The following is a 24,305-nucleotide window of genomic DNA, read 5'->3' as shown; positions in this document are numbered from 1 at the left end:
ACTCTCTTCGGTCCCAAGCTAATCGATTCACCCCTCGAAACATAGGTAAAACCAATAACCCCTCATTTTATCTGTCAAACTTTCATAGCGAATCAAAACAAACATTGCGTAGTACTAGAATTTCGACTAGAATAGGGTACGTTAATCGTTTGCTTGGGACCAATAGGCTACTAAAGTGGTGAGCCAATTTAAAATTGTTAGTTTTGTATTGATTGTTGCTACTACTAGATTGAACTAGTATTTTCACCAAATGTACTAGAATGTTTTGGTTCTATCTCTTTCACTCTACTCAAAACTGAAATGCATAAAAAAATGACAAAATGATACGCACTCTTTGCACACTGTCAAAGAATCATTGTACACAAAATCAACTTTGTTCAAATCAAAACAAAAAAACTAACCCATCAGGTGGATAATGGCACAAGCTTCCAAGAAAATTCTATTACAGTGAACCACATTATTTAAATGGATTTCTTCGCCGGTTAGTCGTCTGTCACTTCGTTTGTGGTAATAGTTTGTATAGCTTAACTCGATTTGTTTACATTTGTTACATTGGTCTATTTGAAAAGTGACGCGAGTTTTCTATTATTGATCCTGAGTTAACCCATTAAATGAGGAGGGGCGCTTTTAGCTGAAATGGGTATTTTTTACCCATTATTGGGTTTTCGCGAAACACCGTGAACATATTATCTGGCATCGCTGCGCAGTTGATCCACCTGTCATTGGAGTGTAAACAAACAAAAATGCGCACTTTCTGCCGACGTGATCCCAAGGATCCCAACACACGGGAAAGTGATTGAAGAAAAATTTATTAGTAGTAAGATAGTGAAAAGAAATAGTTTAAAAAGCTTCTAATCATGAGCCAGTGGAAAAGACCGGACGAAATTCTTCAACTGCAGCGGCTTAAGCAAAAGCAGAAAGCATTGCAAGCACGCATTCAAAGACCATCTGGAAAATCAAGCTCCGATGTCTCCAGCAGCCAGCAAGAACCGAATCCCTTTGCAGGCAATCAGAAAAGAAAGAATCCATTCTCAATGTAAGTATTCTACATCATGCTAATGAATGGTGGAAGAAGTTGATATCTGGCCTTTTTTCGTTCCCAGAAATGATGACAATTCAACCAAGAAGCACAAATCATTTGATCCGGATCTCAATAACGATGAAAGTATTTTGGAATTGTTGCACAAAACAACTCCGAGAGATGTACTCCTGATTGACACTCCCGTTATAAAACCACTAGAACCACGTTTCCTTGTAGATCCACAGCACCAATTGGTTATTAGTACAGACCAACAAAAGGCTCCAGAAATACAGCAGAAACCCAGCAAGCATCTTCCAATCCACTGGGGAATCAAAAGCCGATTGCGTATTGTTTGCAAATCATCACTCCCTGGGAATAACCTCCGAACGAACCAGGAAGCCAGTGGGCTTACTTCCTTTGTTCGCTGCATCGGAATAAAGGACTCGTCAGTAGGATTAGACATTTCGCCTGGAGCGAGGTTCTACCAGAGTACCTTGTACTGGCAGCATCCTCATCTACCCTGGTTGACACTATTCCCAAGAAACTCAAAATCCAACCATGGAATCGTGCTCGGTGAAGTTGAACGAGTTGCCCTAGGGAAGGAATGGGCCGTTAGTTTTCAGAACCTTTTTCAACTGGTTCGTTCCAGACAGTGCCCGTACTTTTATGTGTGTGCCAACAGTTTCACAGTTCTGTTCCGAGCAGCTGGAATCGGTGGACGTGTCGAAACGCATGCACTGCTTACGCCCACTTCCCGCGGTATGCGATTAGCCTTGAAACAAGAGGACATAGAATTCAGTATGCCGCTTAAAAAAACACCGGAAAAACAGGAGCTGAATCGATCGGCAGAGTCCGGTATCAGCGTTCACAATGGAAGTTTTTCGAATTCATCGGAGGAGCAATCGACGGTAAGTGTTTTCTCAGAAATAATTCAAAAAGCAGAAGAAGACGGTAAATCATTCAATATTCCAGAACGCACCTACAGACGAAGGCCATGACGAGGAGGAAGACGACGATGATATGGAAGAAGAGAAATGGCTTGAGAGTTTAGGAGTCGAAGCGGACGAAATCAAAAAGATCAACTATAACCAATCGAAGAAGCTACAGAGTCGTGAATGCGATGACGACTACAGTGACCAGTCTACGGTTCTTATCGAAGGCGTTGAATGCCAAGCATTCTTTAACTTTTTACTAAATGCTAAAAGCTCTACTGCGAAAGTGGGACGGTTAGCAGGCGTTCCTCCAACCCTAATAGCCCCGGTGGCATTTGTAGGAGCTACCTTGCGAACGCTAACAACTCGCTCGAGCAAAATTAGAATGGATGGTGAGGACTACCATAGCACGGAACTGCAAGGTGTAATCCTGCCACATGTGCTGCCTTACATTTGCGGATTATTAACGGAGACGAAAGATAACTTCAGCACTACATTGGTTACTGTGCCCAATACAACTGTTTTCAGTCGAGTTTCCCAAAAGATTATTGACGATGCCGACAAAGAGAATGAAGCTACGGCTATTGGCGATCAGGTGCTGTGGAAAGAAAACCTTTCGGATAGTGGACTCTCGGAACACATCCTAGAAACCATGTGCAGAGCCAGTAAGGATTCGGTTAACGAATTGGAGCGATTGGTTTACTGTAAAGAGGAGGGAGGCTACACGTGGAGTTAATTGAATCTCAACTTTAACTCAACACTACACAAATTCTGGATAAATTTACTATCTATTAACTTGATTTTGTTGTTCTTTCTTTCTTTCATCAAGTGTATCCCAACACAGATCTCAGTCACACATATTTTTGTTTTCGTTCAAACCATACAAAAAAAAATACAACGTTGAATTTAAATTCCCGTTTTTTCCGAATATCCATCATATATTTCCAGGTTTCATATAAATAACTAAATTATGGTAAAAATAGTAATAGTAAGGGCCCATGCATTAATTATGTCACGCTAAATCGAGCGAAAAATTACCCCCTCCCCCCCTATCGTGACGTTTTTCTTATACCTAATGCATTGCTTGTCACAAAATCTTACACCCCCTCTCCCCCTTTAGAGCGTGACATAATATATGCATCAACCCTAAGATTGATTTCAGCAATTGATGTCACTGAAATAAAAACGCATTTTATGAGGCGAAAGCCTCAACCACGAAATACTACATGCATAATCACAATCAAATAAAGCTGTGGCTATTATACATCACTACATGTAATCATTAAAGGATTTTATTTGAGATTTCCTTAACTATATTTCTTAAATATAAAATCATACATTAACACATCCATATTTTGAACTTCTTAATGGTCGATAATAATCAACTCGTCAATGCTCCAATCTTCATACGAAGAATCCGGCAGGAACCGGCGAATAATGATGGGAATCTTTCGCTGTTTCAATTCCTTCATCGCAATCTGCAGGGGATCGGTTTCTCCTTCCAGTTCCACCATAATTGGAGCGCACATTGCAATCTGCAGTGCACGGGTCCCCAGAACACGAGCCCTTTCGTACTTGGTCATGTATTTAGAAGTAATCCGTTTCGATTTAGGGACACCCCCTCCTGCTTGGCCGTGCGTTATCAGCTCGATGTTATCTCCATCTTCCTCCTGATTCAGCTCATCAATGTTATCATCCTCTTCAACATCGTCGAATTCGTCTCCTCCGACGCTGGGAAATTCGGATGGAGTATTTGTAAGGTTAGTTTATGTGTGCCGCACAAAAATTGCTCAAAATACTCACTCGTCATGATCAAAGTCTCCATCATCCATTGCTGCAGGATTATCCGATCAAATTTGTGCAAAATACAACTTGGGATCTATGATTTAACTCCACTTTAACCAAAATTTTAGGATTAAACAAGTGCAGCTGCAAAACGCCTCGTACGACGGTCTCGGTCCGATAATCTAATTTCGCATCGCTTTTTTATTTTTTGTCGAACGTCAAACTCTTGATTGTCAAACACCAACCCGCATCTGAAAATTTATTATGGTTTAAGAAAAACAGAGTTTGTACACGGAGAAAATATACTACCCAAAATTTGAGTTCTTTATACTTACCCGTAAAAAAAAATCCAATAAAAATACAATGATTTTCATTGTCATTGTAACAATGATATTTACTGTCAAAATATTGGACATTTTTGTCAATTACCATAAAATCACAACGAAATTCATGGTTCATAACAATGAAAAACATGGTATTTGAGAAATTTACAGTAAAAAAGGGGGGTTGTTAAGCATCTTAACAATAAAAAAAAGTGATTTTTTTGGAACAAATTTGATCTCTTCACACTAATTTTCATTGTTTGAGCATTGTATCGTTAAAAATCGAAATTTATTTTTTCTCCCGTACAATAATTTAACAATAAATTTTAATGTACACGAAATTCAACAGTAAAAATCATTGTAATTTTGTTGTTATATTATAATTATTTTTTTTCGGGTAATTAAAAAGGAATTAAAAGGAACGAAAGATTCGACCCAACGATATAGTTCAGCTCAATAAGTCATTTTTTAGTCAATTGAATATTCTCAAATTAACGTGAATTAAACTTAATTTTGGGTAGAATATACTTTTAAGAGTAAGTAATTTAGGTGTTACATGGAAACAACGTACTATACACTGTAACTGGCGTGTACCCATTAATGGGTAGAAAGTACCAATTTTTTATTACTATATGTAGTTGTCAGTTCACCTCTGACGAAAATAATGAGTACTTTTTTACTCATTAATGTGTGAAAAGCAACTTAGATCATCTTTCACTCCTCGCTTCAGTCGCAAAGTGTCAAAAATTGCTCCGGAAATTGTTTAAAAAGTAAGTACATATTTAATTATTCCTGCTCACATCTAAACAGTAATCTTGCAGGGACAAAACTAACCCCATCAGCAAGGAGATCCCAGGAGAGCTAGCCAAGCACCATGTTTTCCACGAGGTTTTCAACGAGTGATGAAAAGATCGCAGGACGGAACTGCATAAACAGCAGTGTCAGCCAGCACTAGAGTAATAGTCCTCTCCAGGCGGGTTCGTATTGGTGCGATTTGCGTGTGTTAGTGAGATGAAATTTTTTGTTAGCTGTGAGAATTTTTTTGTTTGCTGTAAGAACTGTCATTCTAAAGTAAAAATAAACAACGAAACGCAAACAAACCCTACGCCTGCACGGTAACAGTCAAGTATCCTTTTGTGAGTAAAGGTTAACCAATTTTTGATGAAGGTGGCATTAATTAGTGGTGCCGCTTTTATTGACAATGGGTTCACTTTTACTCATAAATGGATGTTTGATTCTTACCGTGCACATGACAGTATACGCTAGTGTGTGTTAAATTATGTTATTAGTGTAGTGTCCATGAGATCCTGCTTGGAGAACTCAATTGACCTTTTTGACGTTTAATCATCTTTCTCTATCTAGCACACATGGATGAATGGACGGTTTGTTTTCCCACTAATCTGTTTCCCTCTTGCTCGCACTCGTTCGCTTTAAATGGTACACTCTTAGCTACCATTACCTAAAATTATCGGTAAAAAATTATCGGTATTTTTTACCGATAAAAATCGTTACTTTTTACTATAAATATTTAGGCTATATTTTACTATAAATTAGGTAATTTTTAACGTTAATTATTGGTAATCCATGATTACCGATAATTTAGGTATGTGCACTTTCTTCGATTATCGGTAATTTTTACCGATTTCTAGGTATTCTTTACCGACTTTAAGGTATGTGCATCTTAGCGTGTACAGTAGTGTGCTCCGATTAAACGTCAAAAAGCTCTACACGGTAATCGCAAAATACCCAATAATGACTACAAAGTAAGCATTTTCGAGGGAGACTGGGACTACCCATTCAATGAGTAAATATATTACCTATTTATGAGTACTTGCTACTCAAAAATGAATACTTACTACTTGTTTTTGTAGTTGTAATTACTCATAAATGGGTAAAATTTTACTCATTTAATGGGTAGTCCCAGTTTCCATCGAAAATGTTTACTTAGTAGTCAATATTGGGTATTTTGCGGTTACCGTGTATAGCCTCGGTAATAGCACTTTATACACGGCCAATCATACCAACTCAGCGACTGAGAATAATTGACTCAGAAAATTTTCTTTCCATACGAAATTTACTCAGATTTGGAAGAAACTGCAGTTACTCATTGCTTATGCTAATGTTGTGTTCTTGATTATTCATTGTGTCCCATTCATTAAATAATCCATAATTAAAAAAAAAACTGCTTAAAAAATGTATAAAAATGGGTACTTTGTACCCAATTTATAAAGCCATTCACAATTAAAAAATGGGTAAAAAAGTACCCAATGGTTTGACGTACACTCAAAAATATTACAAAACGGATATAGATTAAATTTTATGCATTTTATGGTTTTTCAAAATGTATACATTGGTTCGATTAAAATTTTCCTCAAAACTATACTAAGTCCGAATAACGAAGTGGAATTCGGTCAGTGTTTACTAAAATGACAGGAAAAAGACCATCTGGATTCCCTTCGGAGCTTCGTGCTGGTGAAGAGCTTTGTCCCGGCGGATTTCTACTGAGACTGTGATTTGCTGGGCAGCATCGAAATTGTAAGTATTTTTTTTTTAAATAATTTTCATAAAAAAATAAACTAATTAAAAAAGCTTTCTGAGACAATTTTTATTTTTATTTGAAAACAATCATATGTTCCATAAATAAATAAAGAAGCGAAAAATACGTTCTCTCGAATAAACCGTATCTATGCATTGAAAGTATATTTCGATTTTATACTATGGCACGCATAAACCATTTTTATACTAAGTTTGCATTCTCTCCCTTTATACCGACCTTAGCGTCGGTACGGAGAGTTGCTGTTTAGCGTAACTTTTATACTATTTAGATTTCAATATTTTTGAGTGTACAAGCTCTTAATCCATTAATGGGTAGATACGTTTTACCTAAAGAGCCTGAATTTATAAAGAGGCGACATCTTATCCATTTGACAGGTCTTCTGCTCGATTGGAATGACTTTTCCTATGACTTTGACAGATAATCGATTGTTCCAATTTTGACATGTCGTCTTTTTATAAATTCAGGCTCTTTAGTTTTACCCATTTAATGAGTATTGACAAATCCAAGTTTATGCCGGCCACCGCGGCGCTGTAATCGTAGCGGTGAAACTTGAGATCATCTGTCAAACTGCATATATTTTCAAGTTTGTGATAAGAAAACTATGTTTTACGTGTTATTGTAATTGCTTTATTCAATAACAGAAAGCAAATATGAACAGAAAAGTAGCGCCGGTAAGAATGGTAAGTAAATCCTAATTTTTAAATGCAAAATCATTGAGATTTCTTCAAAATGAAAAATAGGTTGCTCCCAGCAAAACATCAACAAATAATGTTAACAATTTTCTTACAGTATTCAAACTGAGAATGCAATACTGAAGGATCATCCCATTGGAAATTGACTGTTTGAGGTGAGTTGTTATAACAATTTTACATATTGAAGCAATCAAAACAATATATTGTTCCATCCACAGGAACATCATCTTTCTTATAGCTGAATCCGCTGCGAAACCATTAGGAGGTAATCACGCCTGGTTTGGTAGATTCAGACGAGCGGGACAACAAAGGCAGAACCAAAAGTGCCTGGATAGTTTGCCTGATCACCAAGCATATAACCGAGCGGAAACCCTTTCTTCTCTGGCATAAGTAGAATCTCTCTGGTAAGTAGAATTAGATATTTAAGTGCTAGATTATTGAAATAGCATTGAAATAAAATAAAAATCGTAGAACTAACATGATAAAACCAACGAAATTCTTGCTTGCTTCAATCGATGGTTGCAAATCATATCCGAATACAATCCTACCGTATTAAACCAATAACCAGCATCGGATGCCTGTATTGGAATACATTTTAAAAGGGGCTCTTTTCTATTTTTATTTGATTTGGTTTGTCACGTCTCCATATCAACATTAATCGATGTGGTTTGGCTGTTAACATAACCATGTCCATAACCTCATCATGTTTTTTCAATTTTATTTGAAAACTAGTAATTTTTATTTTAGGATCGACACATATCACAATAGTTTTTAAGGTTTTGTACAAGATTCATTCATTTTAACAGCATATTTACACGAACTAGCACTGTAATTTAACAAATTTCCATAAAAATAATGAAATTTCCAAGGGCTGTCACTAGCTGATCACCGTCGGATAGTGCTTATTCCTGTCACCAGGCGTGCATTAATTAAAGTTGGATTCGTCAATATCTACTGTACATTTAAATGGTCACTTTTTCACCCATTAATGTGTACTTTCCAGTTACAGTGCATGCGATTTACTCAAATTTGGGTTATTGGGCTGAACCCGGGACTACACTGAAACAAAATTCATTGGCAAAAATGCTATATTGCTGGTTTAAATTAAATACTCTGACCAATAGATTTTTGCAGAAAACAAAATCATTTCATTTTACTATTATTTCTATCAAAATCACTATGCATTTTGAGCATGTATAGTAGTTTTGCCAGAATCATAGTAAATTTGTTAACATTCATAGGCAACTATACTGAATTCATAGTAGATTTAACAGTAATAAGCGTGGTTATATTGATAATAAGTGTTTTCTGCAAAATAGTACTTCTAACTATGGTCCTTGTTTCAGTGTAGAGATTTTAATGTCCGGTTGTATTGAAGCGATATGTGAGAGCGTGTTAGTGAATATCCGAGGAAATTACATTACAAAACCATGTCACATCGATTTGTCATGTATTTTCCTCAGATATTCACTAACACGCTCTCACATATCACACCAATACAACCGGACGTGAAAATCTCTATAAAAAAAACCCTAAAACATGTATAGTTTCTGTTATTTCTACGCATTTTTCAATATTTACGGGAATGAGTAGAAATATGTAAACATAATAAATGGGTATTTTTTAACTCGTTAATGTGATTACGCTGGTTACCGTGTATATCCCTTCCCTCTTATGACCAAGGGGGGGAGGTGGCTGTCAAATACGAACAATCGTCGCCTACCTCGCATAACTGGTTCCAAACGTAAACAAGCCATAAGAAACCTACAGGGTTTGTTTACGTTTGGAACCAATTTCATACAAGAATGATCAGTAGGCTGATTTGACAGCACGTCCCTCCCCAGCTTATAAAAAAAACAAAAAACCCTTAGACATGTCTAGACCAACAATTGAAATAGGCGGAACAACCAAACGTAAACAATGGCTTTAAACACAAAATTCTCGATAATCAAAACACTCCCACGTAAACTAACAAAGCCATTCGATAAAGGAAGTTTGCTCTATCAGATGATGGTGTTAGATTTATTGAATGTGCTTTGAGTCTCGAGGAATTTGCGTTTAAAGCCATTGTTTACGTTTGGTTGTTCCGCCTATTTCAATTGTTGGTCTAGATGTATAGTTTCTGTTATTTCTACTCATTTTTCTAAATTTACGGGAATGAGTAGAAATATGTATACATAAAAATGGGTATCTTTTTACTCGTTAATGTGATTACGCTGGTTACCATGTGCATCCCTTCCCTCTTACACGGTAACAAGCGTAAACACATAAATGAGTAAAAAAATACACATTTTTTTATATTTATATGCAGCTGTCAAAAAATGTGTAAATTTGGAGATCCTAAAATGGGTAAAAAAAACACATTTTAAGAATGTAGTACCAGTCAAAAAATGTGTATTTTTATACTCATTAATGGGTAAAAAAAAACTTCAAACTTTGCTGCATCCTGCTTTGTTGAGGTACACCATTTGCTAAATTTTCAGTGAAGAACCGCAGGAAAATGGAGGAACTACGGTCCAAACTGAACTGTGCGCAACGATTGACATGCTAGAGGGTAGGTATACTTTTTTCATAGCTTTTAGTTTTAGTTTAGTTTATATACTTCATATACTGTCGATCGAAACACGAATAATAGTAGGAAAACTACTGGGGGAGGCGTCCTTATCGCAGTTAATTCCAAGCTGAAAGCAGAAGTTATCGAGGACGATTCCTGGAACAGGGTTGAACAAATGTGGGTGGCTATTCAACTTGGTGATCGTCAATTGCTTCTCTGTGCAGTGTACATTCCTCCAGATCGAACCCGTGACTTGGAGCTTATTGACGCACATTGTCGATCCGTCTTGGCCGCTTCAGACAAAGCAGGCCCTTCCGACGAAGTTATTGTTCTTGGCGATTTTAACCTACCGGACATTGCATGGACTCCAACCCATAGTGGTTTCTTTTGTCCTGATCACGAGCGTTCATCTTTCCACGTAGGAACCATCCAGCTCCTGGACAGTTATAGTACCGCAATTCTGTCACAAATCAATGGCCTGTTGAATGAAAACAACCGCACCCTGGATCTCTGCTTTGTGAGTGCTCGTGATACAGCTCCTTTCCTCTCCACGGCACCCGAACCTTTAGTCAAGGTAGTGCATCATCACCCTGCTTTAGTTATCGTGATCGAAAATAATATTGTCCATGATTTCACCAGCACTCCAAACGCTGTGTCATATGACTTCCGTAGAGCTGACCATTGCAGTATCGTCCATGTGCTGTCTAATCTAGATTGGGAGCATATTCTAGATCCTGTAGACGTCAACATTGCTGCACAAACCTTTTCTCACGTCTTGGCATATGTCATTGACAGACACGTTTCCAAAAAGATCATCCATATCGACTCTCGCGTCCCGTGGATGACGAAAGATCTTCGCTCGTTGAAAAGAACTAAGAAGGCTGCTCTCAGAAGATTTACTAAACTCCGCACACTGCCACTGAAATGCTACTATGTCAGACTCAACCACGAGTATAAGCGGTTAAGTCGTCTCTGTTTTCAACGCTATCAAAGGAGGATTCAACGGCGGCTAAAATCACACCCGAAATCCTTCTGGAACTTCGTAAATGAGCAACGCAGGGAAGTCGGCTTACCCTCTTCCATGATTTTTAATGGTGAAACTGCTGGAAATCAACAAGACATTTGCAACCTGTTCTCAGCCAAATTTGCTAGTGTGTTTGTAGCCGAGCAACTCTCCGCTAATATCATTACTTCCGCGGCCAGTAATGTTCCTTTGATCAACCAAACGCTCAGCATGGTCGAAGCCACTACAGATACGATTTCTAGAGCAGCATCTAAACTTAAGACTTCAACTAAGGCTGGACCCGATGGTGTTCCGTCGATTATTCTTAAAAAGAACATCACTTGTCTTTTAGATCCACTGCGCCGCATATTCCAGCTCTCTCTTTCCAGCGGCATCTTTCCGTCTTGCTGGAAGACTGCGGATATGTTTCCTGTTCATAAAAAGGGAAGCAAACGCGACGTAAACAACTACCGAGGAATCACATCGCTGAGTGCTGTATCAAAACTTTTTGAATTGGTTGTCATAGAGTCCCTAAATGCGCATTGCAGGCAATATCTAAGTACAGATCAACACGGATTCATAACGACTGTTCAACGACGTTTTCTTCGCTTCGCGCTCCGTAAGCTGCCTTGGAGATACCCACTTCGTCTTCCAAGCTACGAGAATCGCTGCCAATTGATCAATATCGAGCCCTTACGTATCCGAAGAGATGTTTTCAGAGCCTTAACCGTCGCCGATACTCTGCAAGGAAGAATTGACTGCGAAGCAATTCTGCAACAAGTGAACATTAATGTTCAACCTCGATCACTACGCAACAGTCTTATGCTGAGACTTCCACTTCTTCGAACTAATTATAGCATAGGGAGCGCTATTTACGGCTTGCAGCTAGTGTTCAACCGAGTAGCGTCGATGTTCGATTTCCACTTGACACGGAATATGCTTCGCCGAAGATTCTCTGCCTTTTTTGCTGACCGAAGGCGCTTGATACCCAACAGCTAAGTGTAAAATTTAAGACTTATAAATTTTTAGTAACTTGACAATGCTTTCCAAGTTATTTTCGTTTGTAACTGTAGTAACTGTAGTATATGTATGTCGTCTGTATAATCTGTATTTTTTACAACACATCATTGGGACTATTTCTAGTCTGTTGATGCAACCATAACAAATAAACAAATAAACAAATACTGATTTTTGTTTTTCTTCCCTTGATTTGTTTTCCGTGCTGACCACCAATGCTACCGACGCCAGGGAGGAAGCTCCCATACCTGGACCCTACCTATCGACCCATCAACTCATGAACCAGGGACTACCCTAATAAAGTTTTTATGGTTATTTTGCTTAACGACGTGTTCCGGGTATCATCCAAACCATATGTAGAATAGTTCAATCATTTGGGTTGTCATTCGATTATGGTAATTTTTTGATTAGGGTAATGGCTTCACTTCCCTTCCGAAGGAAGGCGTGATCCTCGCCGCGATCAAAGATGTTATGCCTCAGAACATCCCGGCAGCGTCGACTGGGATTGAACCCAGGCCTGCTGAGGTGAGATGTACTCACGCTTACACACCTCCGGTGCCGCTACTTATTGTTGTTGATGGCATTTCTTTTTTTTTAATAAAATATTATTATATTTGAGCAATCTTTATTTTACCATTGACACAAATAAGAAAATGCAGAAGTTAATAAAAATTCATGCGCACCCGTTATATTTAAGTTCTTGAAATGATTACTTTTAACACATTTTACTGTAAAAACCGTTCTTGAAAAATGTGTAAAAAATACACTTCTTTTGACGTTTGCTGGGTTTACACATAAATGTGTAAACGCAGTTTACACATTTTATGAGCAGGCCCCTTTTTTCACGAAATGTGTGAAATTTTACACATTAATCTGTTTACGCTGGTTACCGTGTCTGACAACAACACAAACAAACAAACAAACGTTTTCAGTACCGGGTCTTTGACATCATCACATCGTGCTCAATATGTACAAACGCTGTTCTGGCTGTAGCTCAATTTGTTTTGAAAATCATTTGAAGGATTTGTTTCCATGTGCACTTCGTGATTATCGTTTTAGAGATTTTTGAAGAAATTACTTGAAATTTATTATTATTCTCCTTGTACAAAGTTCACACAATTGAGTCGATGTTATGGCAGATGACGGGAATTTCACAGAAAAGCAGAAATCGCACAAAAAGCGACTTGCAGGTAATAATTATGAGAATTGTTATTCCTCTGGCCTACTATCATAACCCACATGTTCGTGATTTGAATTTGCAGGTGTAAAAGCCGACAAGAAAAAGGCCAAAAATAAACCGACGGATAAATCCAAAAATGTCAAAGCATTTGCTATTACCAAGGCGCGTAGCGCCGAAAAGCGGTTTCGTAGGAAAGAGGATATTTTAACTAAGAAGCAGCACATCCCATTAGTCGACAAAACTCCGGAGGAACCGCCGCCAGTGCTCATTGCTGTTGTTGGACCCCCAAAGGTTGGAAAATCAACCTTGATTAATAACTTGATCAAGAGCTTCACTAGAACCAGTGTAAATAGCATTAATGGTCCTATAACCATAATCACTTCGAAAAAACGTAGAATTACGTTGATCGAATGCAATAACGATATCAACAGTATGATCGACATTGCGAAATGTGCTGATTTGGTGCTTCTGATGGTGGATGCCAGTTTCGGGTTCGAAATGGAGATATTCGAATTCTTGAATATCTGCCAGGTTCACGGTATGCCGAAAATAATGGGTATTCTGACCCACTTGGATGCAATAAAGAGTGCCAAGGCTTTAAAGATGCAGAAGAAAGTACTGAAGCACCGGTTCTGGACTGAAGTGTATGACGGTGCTAAGCTGTTCTATCTTTCCGGAATAATCCATGGGGAATATGTAAGAAACGAGATCAAGAACTTGGGCAGATTTATATCGATAATGAAGTTCCGGCCACTTTCGTGGAGAGGCGCTCATAGCTACATTCTGGCTGATCGTCTAGAAGACATAACCAATTCCGAGCAGATCCGGCTGAATCCGAAGTGCGACCGAGATGTGGTTCTGTACGGTTATGTTCGTGGTGTTCCTTTGAAGAAGGAGAATATGGTTCATATCGCTGGTCTTGGTGACATGAAAATTGAAGAGCTGAGTGGCCTTCCGGATCCGTGTCCGTTGCCCACGACGGAGAAAAAGCGTAATTTGCTGGAGAAGGAACGGCTCCTGTATGCCCCGATGTCCGGTGTTGGTGGTATCGTGTACGATAAGGATGCAGTTTATATCGAGTTGCAAGGATCGCATAGTCACAAGAACGCAACCCAAAATAGCGAGCAGCAGGAGCTGGTAAATTCTGTGATCGAGAAAAAGGAAACTTTGGATGTGCAGATCGAAAATCAGGAGTTTCGATTGTTCAGCGATGGAGATGTGATCAAATCCAGCGAATTTCAGGTATTTTCAATTGTTCAGTTAAGGAGTTAAGTTAGTTACATTCAATTGTTCCAGATTGATGACGAACGGATGGACAGCGAGGGTAGCGATGATGATGACGAGATTGATCAAGATTCTGGTGTCGAGGAGTCTGAAGACGAAGACGGGGCACCACGTACTGCGCGAACCGGTTGGAATCCCGAGGAACAGTCTGAGGATGAAGAGAACGACGACGATGAGGAGGAGGACGATGATGACGTAACTGACCTATCGGATGGGCACGGAACAAAGAAATCGAGCGGGTTCCTTTCTTCAGATGATGAAGGTGGTGAGGATGAAGTGGCTTCAAGCTCTATGGCGTGGAAAATTGGATTGGCATCCAAAGCTAGGAATGATTACTTGGAGCGACAAGCAACCACCAAGAATCTGATGAAAATTGTCTATGGTGTTTTCAGTAAATTTAAGAAGAATCGAGAACAGGATCAAGTTGAAGACATTGATGAGAACGAAGAGAATAAGGACGATGAACTACTTGGAGGATTGTTCAAAAGTGTTGCTCAGAAGCAAGCAGAAATGCTCAAGAAGAAAACCATTCAAGACGTTGATGAGGGTTGCTTTTTCGAAGAGTATGCTGATGGAGTGAGGAATTGGACAGAGGAAGAGAATAAGAAATTGATTAGGAATTGTTTCGTAACTGGAAAGTGGAAAGGTTCTGAGGATGCCGAGGAGCTCCTGAAGTTGGATGATATGAGCGACGGAGACAGCGAAGTTTATGGAGATTTTGAAGATTTTGAAACAGGTGAAAAGCATATTGGTCAACAGGAAAATGACAATCAAGATGAATCAAATGATAAGTCGAAGTCGCAGGATAAAGAAACCCCTCTGAAAAGGAAGTTATCCAGAATAGAAGAGAAGAATATGTCCAGGACTGAACTGATGGCTAAGAAGATGAAATTGAAAGCAAAGTTTGACTCAGAATACGATAATCCCGAGAAAGACGATCAACACATTGAAGGAGATCACCAGTACTATGAGAAATTGAAAGCAGAAGCTTTGCGGCAATCCGAACTGAACAAGAAAGAGTTTTGCAGTTTGGACAATGATATTCGATTGAATATTGAAGGATACCGAGCAGGTCTGTACATTCGTATGAATTTTAAAAATGTACCGAGTGAATTCGTAGAGCACTTCGACGCTCAGTATCCTATTCTGATTGGAGGGCTTAACATGGCCGAAGAAAATGTAGGATACGTCAGCTGCAAAGTGAAGAAGCATCGATGGTACAAGAAAATTCTCAAGGCCGGCGATCCGCTTATTGTGTCGCTCGGTTGGAGGCGTTTCCAGACCATTCCGATTTACGCCAAAGTAGAAGACGATCTTAAGCATCGCTATTTGAAGTACACTCCGAATCATGTAACTTGCAGTATGACTTTTTGGGGTCCAATCACTCCACAAAATACGGGTTTTCTAGCAATTCAAACAATTGCTTACGACCAGCAGGAAACTAAGCGACTTGGATTCCGTGTTGCCGCAACCGGAGCAGTTAGCGAAAGTGACAAGTCTGCCCAAATCATGAAGAAGCTCAAACTAATAGGTACGCCTAACAAAATCTACCAGAAAACTGCCTTCATTCAAGGAATGTTCAACTCAACACTTGAAGTAGCCAAATTTGAAGGAGCAAAAATCAAAACTGTCTCCGGAATTCGCGGCCAAATTAAGAAGGCAGTTCCACCGGAAGGTAGCTTCCGAGCAACGTTCGAAGATAGAATCGTTCTAAGCGACATTGTCTTTTGTCGTACCTGGTTCAAGGTGAATGTGCCGAACTTTTACGCGCCGGTCACGAACCTTCTGCTCCCACCGGAGAAGAAAATCAAATGGGTTGGCATGAAAACGTTGGCACAGTTGAAACGGGAGAGTAACATCCAATTTGAAGCGAAGGAAGACAGCTCGTACAAACCAATCGAGAGGCAAGATCTGCAATTCCGTCCGTTGATAATTCCGAAAAATTTGCAGAAAGCGCTACCATACAAGGACAAGCCCAAGCATGCCGCCATAAATCCGAAGAAGCCGCTGGAAAGTGGGCGTGTTGCGGTGGTTCATTCTCCCCATGAGCAGAAGGTAAATAATCTGATAATCTAATAATCAGTTCTGATATTTCCGTTACACATATAAATTTCGCGTTCCAGGTGGCCAAGATGATGAAAATGATAAAATCAAATTTCGAAGCAAAGGAAGAAAAACGAAAGAAGCAGACGAAGGAAAAGTCGGAAAAGTACAAGAAGCAAAAAATCGATAATGACTTCAGGAAGCTACAACGTCAAAAGGAGTTGAAGAAGAAAGTCTTCAAGGCGATCAGTAAGATGGATGCCAAACACCAGAACAATGCTGCTAAGGGCGACAAGAATAAGTGATTGATGATCAATGATTTTTTATAAGTTACTTATTCCGAAAATAAATGCCGGTTTAAAAAGAATCATGAAAAAAATTACATCTAACTCATGAAACCGAAAACATAACCGCATACCTACGGTCTTCAGCAAAATGTATTGCCATGCATTAATTATATCACAAACACATTACATTACATAATTTTCACGGAGATTAACGTCACTCGAGGTGGCAATTGTCACTTCACTGTCACCTCACCTCACACGCCGTGCAGAATAGGCCTAAATATCGCCGTGTATGGTCGACATTTTGCAGCCTGCCCCTATCCCCTAGAGAGAGTCTACACACTAAGATATTTTACAGTACATTGAAATTTTTTACCGAACATGGAACCGTTCAGTAAATTTTCTTCCTTTGTGAATTTTACTGAATGATCGGTAAAGGTTGCAATAGCGTTCAGTATATTTTTTTTACCGAAATGACTTTAGGGGAACTAGGGGCAAGAAGGTCATCCGGTGCAAGAAAACATTTCAATCCTATCTCACCATGAATCAATGCATGGTATTCCTATGAAGCATTCTAGAAACTTCTGTCCGAATCGATGTCGTAAAAAATCATTTTGTGGTGATGTATTGAAAAGCTAGTTTTCATAAGAATAAGGCATCATAAAATAAGATTTTCGGAATTCCCAATTTTTTTTTTTTCACAATTTCTGCATTGAGACGTCACTATTGATGGTTGATTCGAACATTAATAACAATAACCCTACCTATCGACCCATCAGTGTAGTGTTAAGGGTGATTACCTCTCACCGCAGCCTGGGTTCAATCAAGGGTGGTCACTCTACACCAGGGGTTTGACATATAGCTGAATACACGTACTCAACATCAAAACAACAAAACATATCATGGTACCGCTGACAACGTTGGAGATGTTCGGTACGCAGCAAACTTAAGCGATATGACAGCCATATCCATCCCCTGCTCTACACACTTATTTTGCGCCAACATTTTTCTCACTGTGCCTCAAGTGTGCCGCGCTGTACCAAGAGTGCCATGTCAACAGACTGACTTTTTTTTGTGAATAATTGTTTGTCTGGCAACCCTGTATTTTGACAAATCAAATGTTTTGTTGTTGTTGTTCATCAAGAATACTGCTGCTGCGCAGCTCTCTGATCGGCCCAGTTCCATCTCATGTATGTCGCAGCGCGAATTGATCCACGGAGAGTACAGCAAACATTACACCACAGACAAACAGACACAACACATTGAATATTTCTCACTGTAAACATCGTCGCTAAAACATTACCGCCATCTGTTGAACACACTGTGGTGGGCAGTACGGCGTAACAGATGGCAGTAGTGTGTAAACGTCAAACGCAAGGGAATTAACTATGCACGCCACAGGTGGTGATACCAACCGGTGAACACTCGTGTTTATTTCAGTTACCGTGGGGACGTAATTTGTGGTTAGCCCCGGTCCCTTTCAAATTGTATCATTATTTATGTACGTTCCTTATATTTGAAATGATGTTTCACATTCATCTAGTGATGGACGATTTTCATTCGAATAATTGATTAATCGATTAACGAACCGAAAAGTAAAATATTTGTAATCGGTTATATCGTGCCGATATAAGCATTAACATCTCCAGAGGATCATCACCGATCGTTTTAAACATGTGCTGCACACTCATTGGTGGAAAAATGGCAGCACAGCGAACAAAAAATAATCGATTAGTTGTTAATCGAGTAATTAAAAAATGGGACATCTCTGATTTTGGTGTGTTTGTTTTGATAAAAAGGGGCACAAAATTTCATCTCTACTGAGGGGGCAGCAAAACCACAAAATTACTTTGAATGCGGGGGGTATTTATTGGATGAAAGGGACCATGAAAGAGGACACTAAAATTGAAAGTTTTTCTTCCGACAGTTTCATCTTAGTATTCATCTTTGGTGTACACACTTAGAATTTTTTACAGAATTCGGTAAACAAAAATACCGAAATTGATCTGTAAAATGTATATTACAGATTGTTCGGTAAAACTTAGCTATTTTTCTTCAATTTGTCTCAGACTTACCGAAATACTGTAAATAAAAACAAATACTGAACAATCTGTAATGTTTTTACTGAATTATCTGTCACCAATGGCAATTTACCATAAATCGGTAATTATTCACCGAACTTCTGTAAGCACCCTGTGCAGCCATCTTGTCAAATCTGAAAAGCAAAACAATTCAAAAGTTTGACCCGCTGAAAGTAAAAGTATCGGAAAAAGCGCGAAAATGGAAAATCTCTTGGACAAATTGCATGGACAGGACGCAAGGATCATCAGTATTTTCCGTAAGTAATATAAAACACTTATTTTATTATGAACTTTTGTTCTAGCCTTCGATAATCTGCTTTTTTTTGCAATGCCCAAGTTCCCGGCTACGTTGCTGGCTTGCACCGCCATGTAAACAGCCATTGTTTATCGCAGGGGCTGCAATGAGAGTTGAAAAGTTCAGCACAACGGGCACCAAGTTTTTGCACAGTATTCAATAGTTTGATTGAAATGGGTTAATATTCATTGAAATCTACTTAATTAAAGAGAAAAGTAAAATATATGCGCAAAAAATAAAAAATCTCAAAATCGAATTTTACATGGTCATGCCGAAAAAATACCTGGAAAAAGTAGCTTTAATAAGAATCAAATTATTAAAAGCACGGGTTTTACAGATTATCCACAAAAAAACACAGAAAGGTTCGGTAAAACAAAAATTCATTCTTCCAAAATGTTACCGAAGAATTTGTAAAAAAAATACCGATCGGTTCGGTAATTGCAAAAATTCAATTACAGATTTTCCGGTAATGTGGAACGTTCAGCTGTTGAGATTTCGGTAAAATTTTACAGATTTCTGTAAAAAAATCTAAGTGTGTAAGGAACAAAAGTTAGTAATGATTCAAGTCACTGATGTCTTATGAGTATGCTCATTCAACTGTTCAGCAGGCAACATTGGTGTTTCTGGTGCGAAGAATACAGCACAAATATCATGGTTACTATGTCACACCAGCGACAAACCGACATGAAACTTGAACTTAACTCTTGATCGAGAATCCATAACGGCGGATTCAAATGTGCAGCGATCCCATCTGTCAAAACCATAGAAATTTGTTATCTAGATAAAAATAATTTGCCCGAAATAGATTAGACACGAACCAACTCATACATTTTGTATGCGTTTTCGTGGCTAGGATACACATTTTTCGCGAACACGGCGGTAGATGTCAGTTTTGCGATCTGATCAGAAATTTGACGGTACCTTGTATGGTCATTCATGTCGGTTTGTCGGTAGTCACACCAAAGATGAAAACTAAGATGAAACGGTCGGAAGAAAAACTTTCTATTTTAGTGTCTTCTTTCACGGTCCCTTTCATCCAATGAGAACCCCCCGTATTCAAGGTAATTTTGTAGTTTTGCTGCCCCCTCGGAATAGATGAAATTTTGCGCTCATTTTTATCAAAACAATCACACCAAAATCAGAGATGTCCCATTTTTAATTACTCGATTAACAACTAATCGATTATTTTTTGTTCGCTGTGCTGCCATTTTTCCACGAATGAGAGTGCAGCACATGTTTGAAACGATCGGTGATGATCCTGTGGAGATTTTAATGATTTTATCGGCATGATCTAACCGATTATAAATAGTTTACTTTTCGGTTCGTTAATCGATTAAACGATTATTCGAATGAAAATCGGACATGACTAGATGAATGTGAAACGTCATTTCAAATATAAGGCCGTTCATAAATAATGATACAATTTGAAAGGGACCGGGGCTAATCACAAATTACGTCTCCATGGTAACTGAAATAAACACGAGTGTTCACCGGTTGGTCACACTGCAGAATACAGTGTTGCCCACAGGACAGCTTCTTGATCATGCCATAAGATTATCAATCTCTTAAACAATTAATAACAATTTAATTTGACATTTGGTTGTAAAACGATATTGAGCAAAATTGTAGCTTAGAAAATTTTCCGTATGAATAGTTATAGAAATGTTCGAAAAAGCAATATGGAAAATGGGCAGAAGACAATGAACAAAAAGTTTGGTTTTCCTATAGTAATTTCCACATAAACTTCGAATAGTTTGTACCAAGTCAGTTTCTTACCAAATGAGTTTAAATTTTGGGAGGCTAATCAGGACCTGATTTGAAACCGTTTGAGCACTGTGGAGCGAAAATTTCAAATTTCAAAATTCCAAGGTCGAATAAGTCATAAAATTTATTTAAAAACAAATGACTTATTACTACACAGCAAAAAAAAATGTAATATCGATCAACGTAATTCAAGCTGATGTATGAAATAATGATGTAATAGCAAAAAGCAGATACAATATTACATCAATGGATGTAATTTTGTTCGCAAAATCGATGTACATCGTACAATGTGATATTACACAACCGATGGATTGACCTGGTTGCATCAGTTTCGATGTAATATTCAACAACTTTTTTTGCTGTGTACCAACAATCAATACGAAACTAACGATTTTAAATTGGCTCACCACTTTAGTAGCCTATTGGTCCCAAGCAAACGATTAACGTACCCTATTCTAGTTGAAATTCTATTACTACACTATGTTTGTTTTGATTCGCTATGAAAGTTTGACAGATAACATCAGGGGTGTGTGGATTCATGCAGAACATGCAGGGGTGAGTGAAATAGCTTGGGACTGCTTGGGACCGTTGTTCTGGTACTGAGTGAGCCAAAAATAATAATGATTTTCTTCGGGACCCAGTGGTCTTAGAGTTACCTCTATGTTACTACTATTTAATTATAAAGTTTTTTGATTAATTTTTAATGATTTTTATTCGGGGACTGAGGTTAAAATGTTTAATGGCGGAGTAGCAGTGATTCTATTTTAATCATTCCTGAACTAGTCCAGATTGAGCGTTAAATCATAGAGGTAACTCTAAGACTAGAAGGTCCCGAAATAACGTGCTCAACTTTTTGGCTCGGTTCTGGTACTTTCTGCGGTCCCAGGCTAATCGATTCACCCCTCGAAACATAGGAAAATCCACTAACCCCTCGTTTTATCTTTCAAACTTTCATAGCGAATCAAAAGAAACATTGTGTAGTACTAGAATTTCGACTAGGATGGGGTAAGTTAATCGTTTGCTTGGGACCAATAGGCTAGTCAAGTAGTTAGTTAATTTAATATCGTTAGTTTCGTATTGATTGTTGGTTAAATGCTTCCAGGTGATTCGGCAGGTTGGTGGTTCTGTTGGTGTGCCGGATAACGTATCTATGTCTGGAGCTCTACAGCAGGCAATGTTAGTGATTGTTTTGCTTCAAAATCCGTGAAACATCTGAAAGTCAATACAGTTTAAACTTCCCAATTCTGTGGCAGTTTCTGTACTCCTGCGTTGGCTTTCAAAGATTCATATTAAAACCACCCGGTCGTCGTCATATGTCGGCATCTTCCGTTGCACCGGTTTTTTTTTTTTATATCTTTATTAAGGAGACTTTCAGCCGTTGGTTGGCTCGTCTCCGAATTGCTCCGGTTGCGGATCATAGCAGTAAGGGTGAGTTGGAGGCTCCGGTAAAATTATTTGTTGCGGATACCGTTGCTTGTGTCAACAATCAAATTTTGGCACATCCTCACTGCGCAGTAGACTACAGCAAAATTTGAAATTTTCGCTCCACAGTGCTTAAATTAACTTAAACAGTGCTTAAATTAAATTAACTGCAAAAACAAAACTTATTGATTATTCAAGTCACTGATGTCTTATGATTAGGCTCATTTAACTTTGCAGCAGGCATCATTGGTAATTCTGGTGCGTAGAATATATTCTATAGAGCACAAATTAATATCATGACTTACTATGTCACACTGCAGCATACAGTGTTGCCCACAGAACAGCTGCTTGATCATGCCATAAGAGTATCATTCTCTTAAATAATTAATAACAATTTAATATGACATTTAGGGAAGTAAATCCGTTGGTCCTCGGTTCATGAGTCGATAGGTAGGGTCCAGGTGTGAGAGCTGCCTCCCTGGCGTCGGTAGCATTGGTGCTCAGCACGGAAAACAAAATCGACGGAAAACAAATCAAAGGAAAAAAAACTAAGAATTGTAAACTTCATGTGAGCAGATTATTAATGTAGTAATTTTATTAAAAATTTTGAATAATTGGCAAAATTCCTAATTCATATTTGTATCACCGACGATCCGACGTGCCAGCTCATAGAAGCATCATTCAAATTCTTGCCCAAGACGCCATATTTAAAATACGTTATACACTACCGCCATCTACTCATCCGATGGCGTCATATCGTGAGCAAGGACACGAACACACGTAATATTTATATTGACTTGGATTGCGTCTCGCCCCGTTTGACGGATCTGATCGCCCGTTTGACAAATCGAATCGCTCATTTGAAAAATCGAATTGTGGAAAACGAAATGCTCCAGTGGCATGTCGGCTCGTCGGTGTTTGTATCACTTTGTATCATGGTTGGACCTAGTTGTTTCATGTATTGGCCACCAGGTGCGCTTCGGTTTGCTTACAATTTACTTCGCATACACACGGTCAATGAGAAAGACCAAAATTTGAGTTTAGTTCACTCATAAACGCTAAAAGTGTATAAACTCAGCGATGCCTTAAACAATTTGCCCGAAAAGAAGAAAAATTGACGAAAATTTTACTCAGCATAGGTTCAGAAAAGTCTGCTATGGTCTAAGAGGGGGAGGGAGGGATTTAAAAGTTTGAAATTTTGGCCTACGTGGATTATGAACGAAATCGGTGCGTTGTTTTGTTCCAGCTGTTCTGATTTCCTGCCGCATCAACAGAGCCTCAGATCCGAGGTGAGAATCAACTGCAGTCACTAATGCAGTTGAATGAATCTGCAAATAAAATATTACATTTAACTAGAACATATAATTCGTTATAAATGAATATAGATTTCTTACCTACATGCTTTTCGTCCATTTTAGTTTGGAGATTTTTTTCACCCATTAATTTGTAAAGTATTTCATTCTTACAATGGGTGTTTTTACCCATTTCCAAATTAAACACATTTTTTGGCACCTATATGATGGCTTATTTCTCATTTAAAAACATCTAAATCTAAATCCAGGTCTAAATTTAAAAATCGGACATCTAAGTTTCAGTTATTGGCAATATTGAGCACACAAGGAAATGAATATTCTCATACCGTTTTCTATCAATTTTCCATACTAACTTTAGAAATTTCCTGCTAATCAAAATCGCTACCAAATTCTTTCGAATTTTTCATAGTTGTATTATAATAGTTGACCACCCTGCTCAATCTAAGCTGAACATTCGTGGTGCAGTTAGAAACGGATAAAATGATGAGTCGGAGGACGGTTGCATGCGTCGTATTTAATTCAAATTAATTATTCAATCAAATAACTTACGTTTCCACGTTTCCACTACAACATTCTACGTTGATAATGCTTGGACTACCACGTATATCTAATATTCTTTCTTCGTTCATGGTTCATGGTTCATGATGCAGCCAGCCCAAAATACTACAAATTCAAATTCAACTATTCATTAAATATATTCTGAACATAAGAATAACCACCCTACATTACCCTACTTGGGGGGTGTAATTGAT

At 38.4% G+C, this 24,305-nt stretch overlaps 3 protein-coding genes across 3 annotated transcripts; 2 read left to right on the top strand and 1 right to left on the bottom strand.

The window, feature by feature from the left end:
- The first annotated feature begins 783 nt into the window (after positions 1 to 783).
- Positions 784 to 2,763, top strand: hd (humpty dumpty). Its single transcript, XM_065219231.1, has 3 exons — positions 784 to 1,036; positions 1,104 to 1,929; positions 1,994 to 2,763. Exons 1-3 carry the CDS (start codon positions 858 to 860, stop codon positions 2,687 to 2,689), a joined length of 1,701 nt encoding a protein of 566 aa, XP_065075303.1. The 5' UTR covers positions 784 to 857; the 3' UTR covers positions 2,690 to 2,763.
- Positions 2,764 to 3,259: 496 nt separating this feature from the next.
- Positions 3,260 to 3,888, bottom strand: RpII18 (RNA polymerase II subunit RpII18). Its single transcript, XM_065219227.1, has 2 exons — positions 3,757 to 3,888; positions 3,260 to 3,684 (listed from the first exon to the last, which is right to left on the bottom strand). The coding sequence occupies exons 1-2, from the start codon at positions 3,783 to 3,785 to the stop codon at positions 3,318 to 3,320; spliced, it is 396 nt and encodes a 131-aa protein (XP_065075299.1). The 5' UTR covers positions 3,786 to 3,888; the 3' UTR covers positions 3,260 to 3,317.
- Positions 3,889 to 12,919: 9,031 nt separating this feature from the next.
- On the top strand, positions 12,920 to 16,741 carry LOC135699063 (ribosome biogenesis protein BMS1 homolog). The gene is made up of 4 exons (XM_065219238.1): positions 12,920 to 13,074; positions 13,147 to 14,306; positions 14,361 to 16,403; positions 16,472 to 16,741. Exons 1-4 carry the CDS (start codon positions 13,017 to 13,019, stop codon positions 16,694 to 16,696), a joined length of 3,486 nt encoding a protein of 1,161 aa, XP_065075310.1. The 5' UTR covers positions 12,920 to 13,016; the 3' UTR covers positions 16,697 to 16,741.
- Positions 16,742 to 24,305: the final 7,564 nt, after the last annotated feature.

Source organism: Ochlerotatus camptorhynchus, unplaced genomic scaffold (assembly GCF_037179485.1).
Source record: "Ochlerotatus camptorhynchus isolate MF236.1 unplaced genomic scaffold, CSIRO-AGI_Acam_v1.1 ptg000009l, whole genome shotgun sequence".
Classification (NCBI taxonomy): domain Eukaryota; kingdom Metazoa; phylum Arthropoda; class Insecta; order Diptera; family Culicidae; genus Ochlerotatus; species Ochlerotatus camptorhynchus.
The sequence above is the reverse complement of the archived record's forward strand: the minus strand, read 5'-3'. Positions and strand labels throughout refer to the sequence as shown.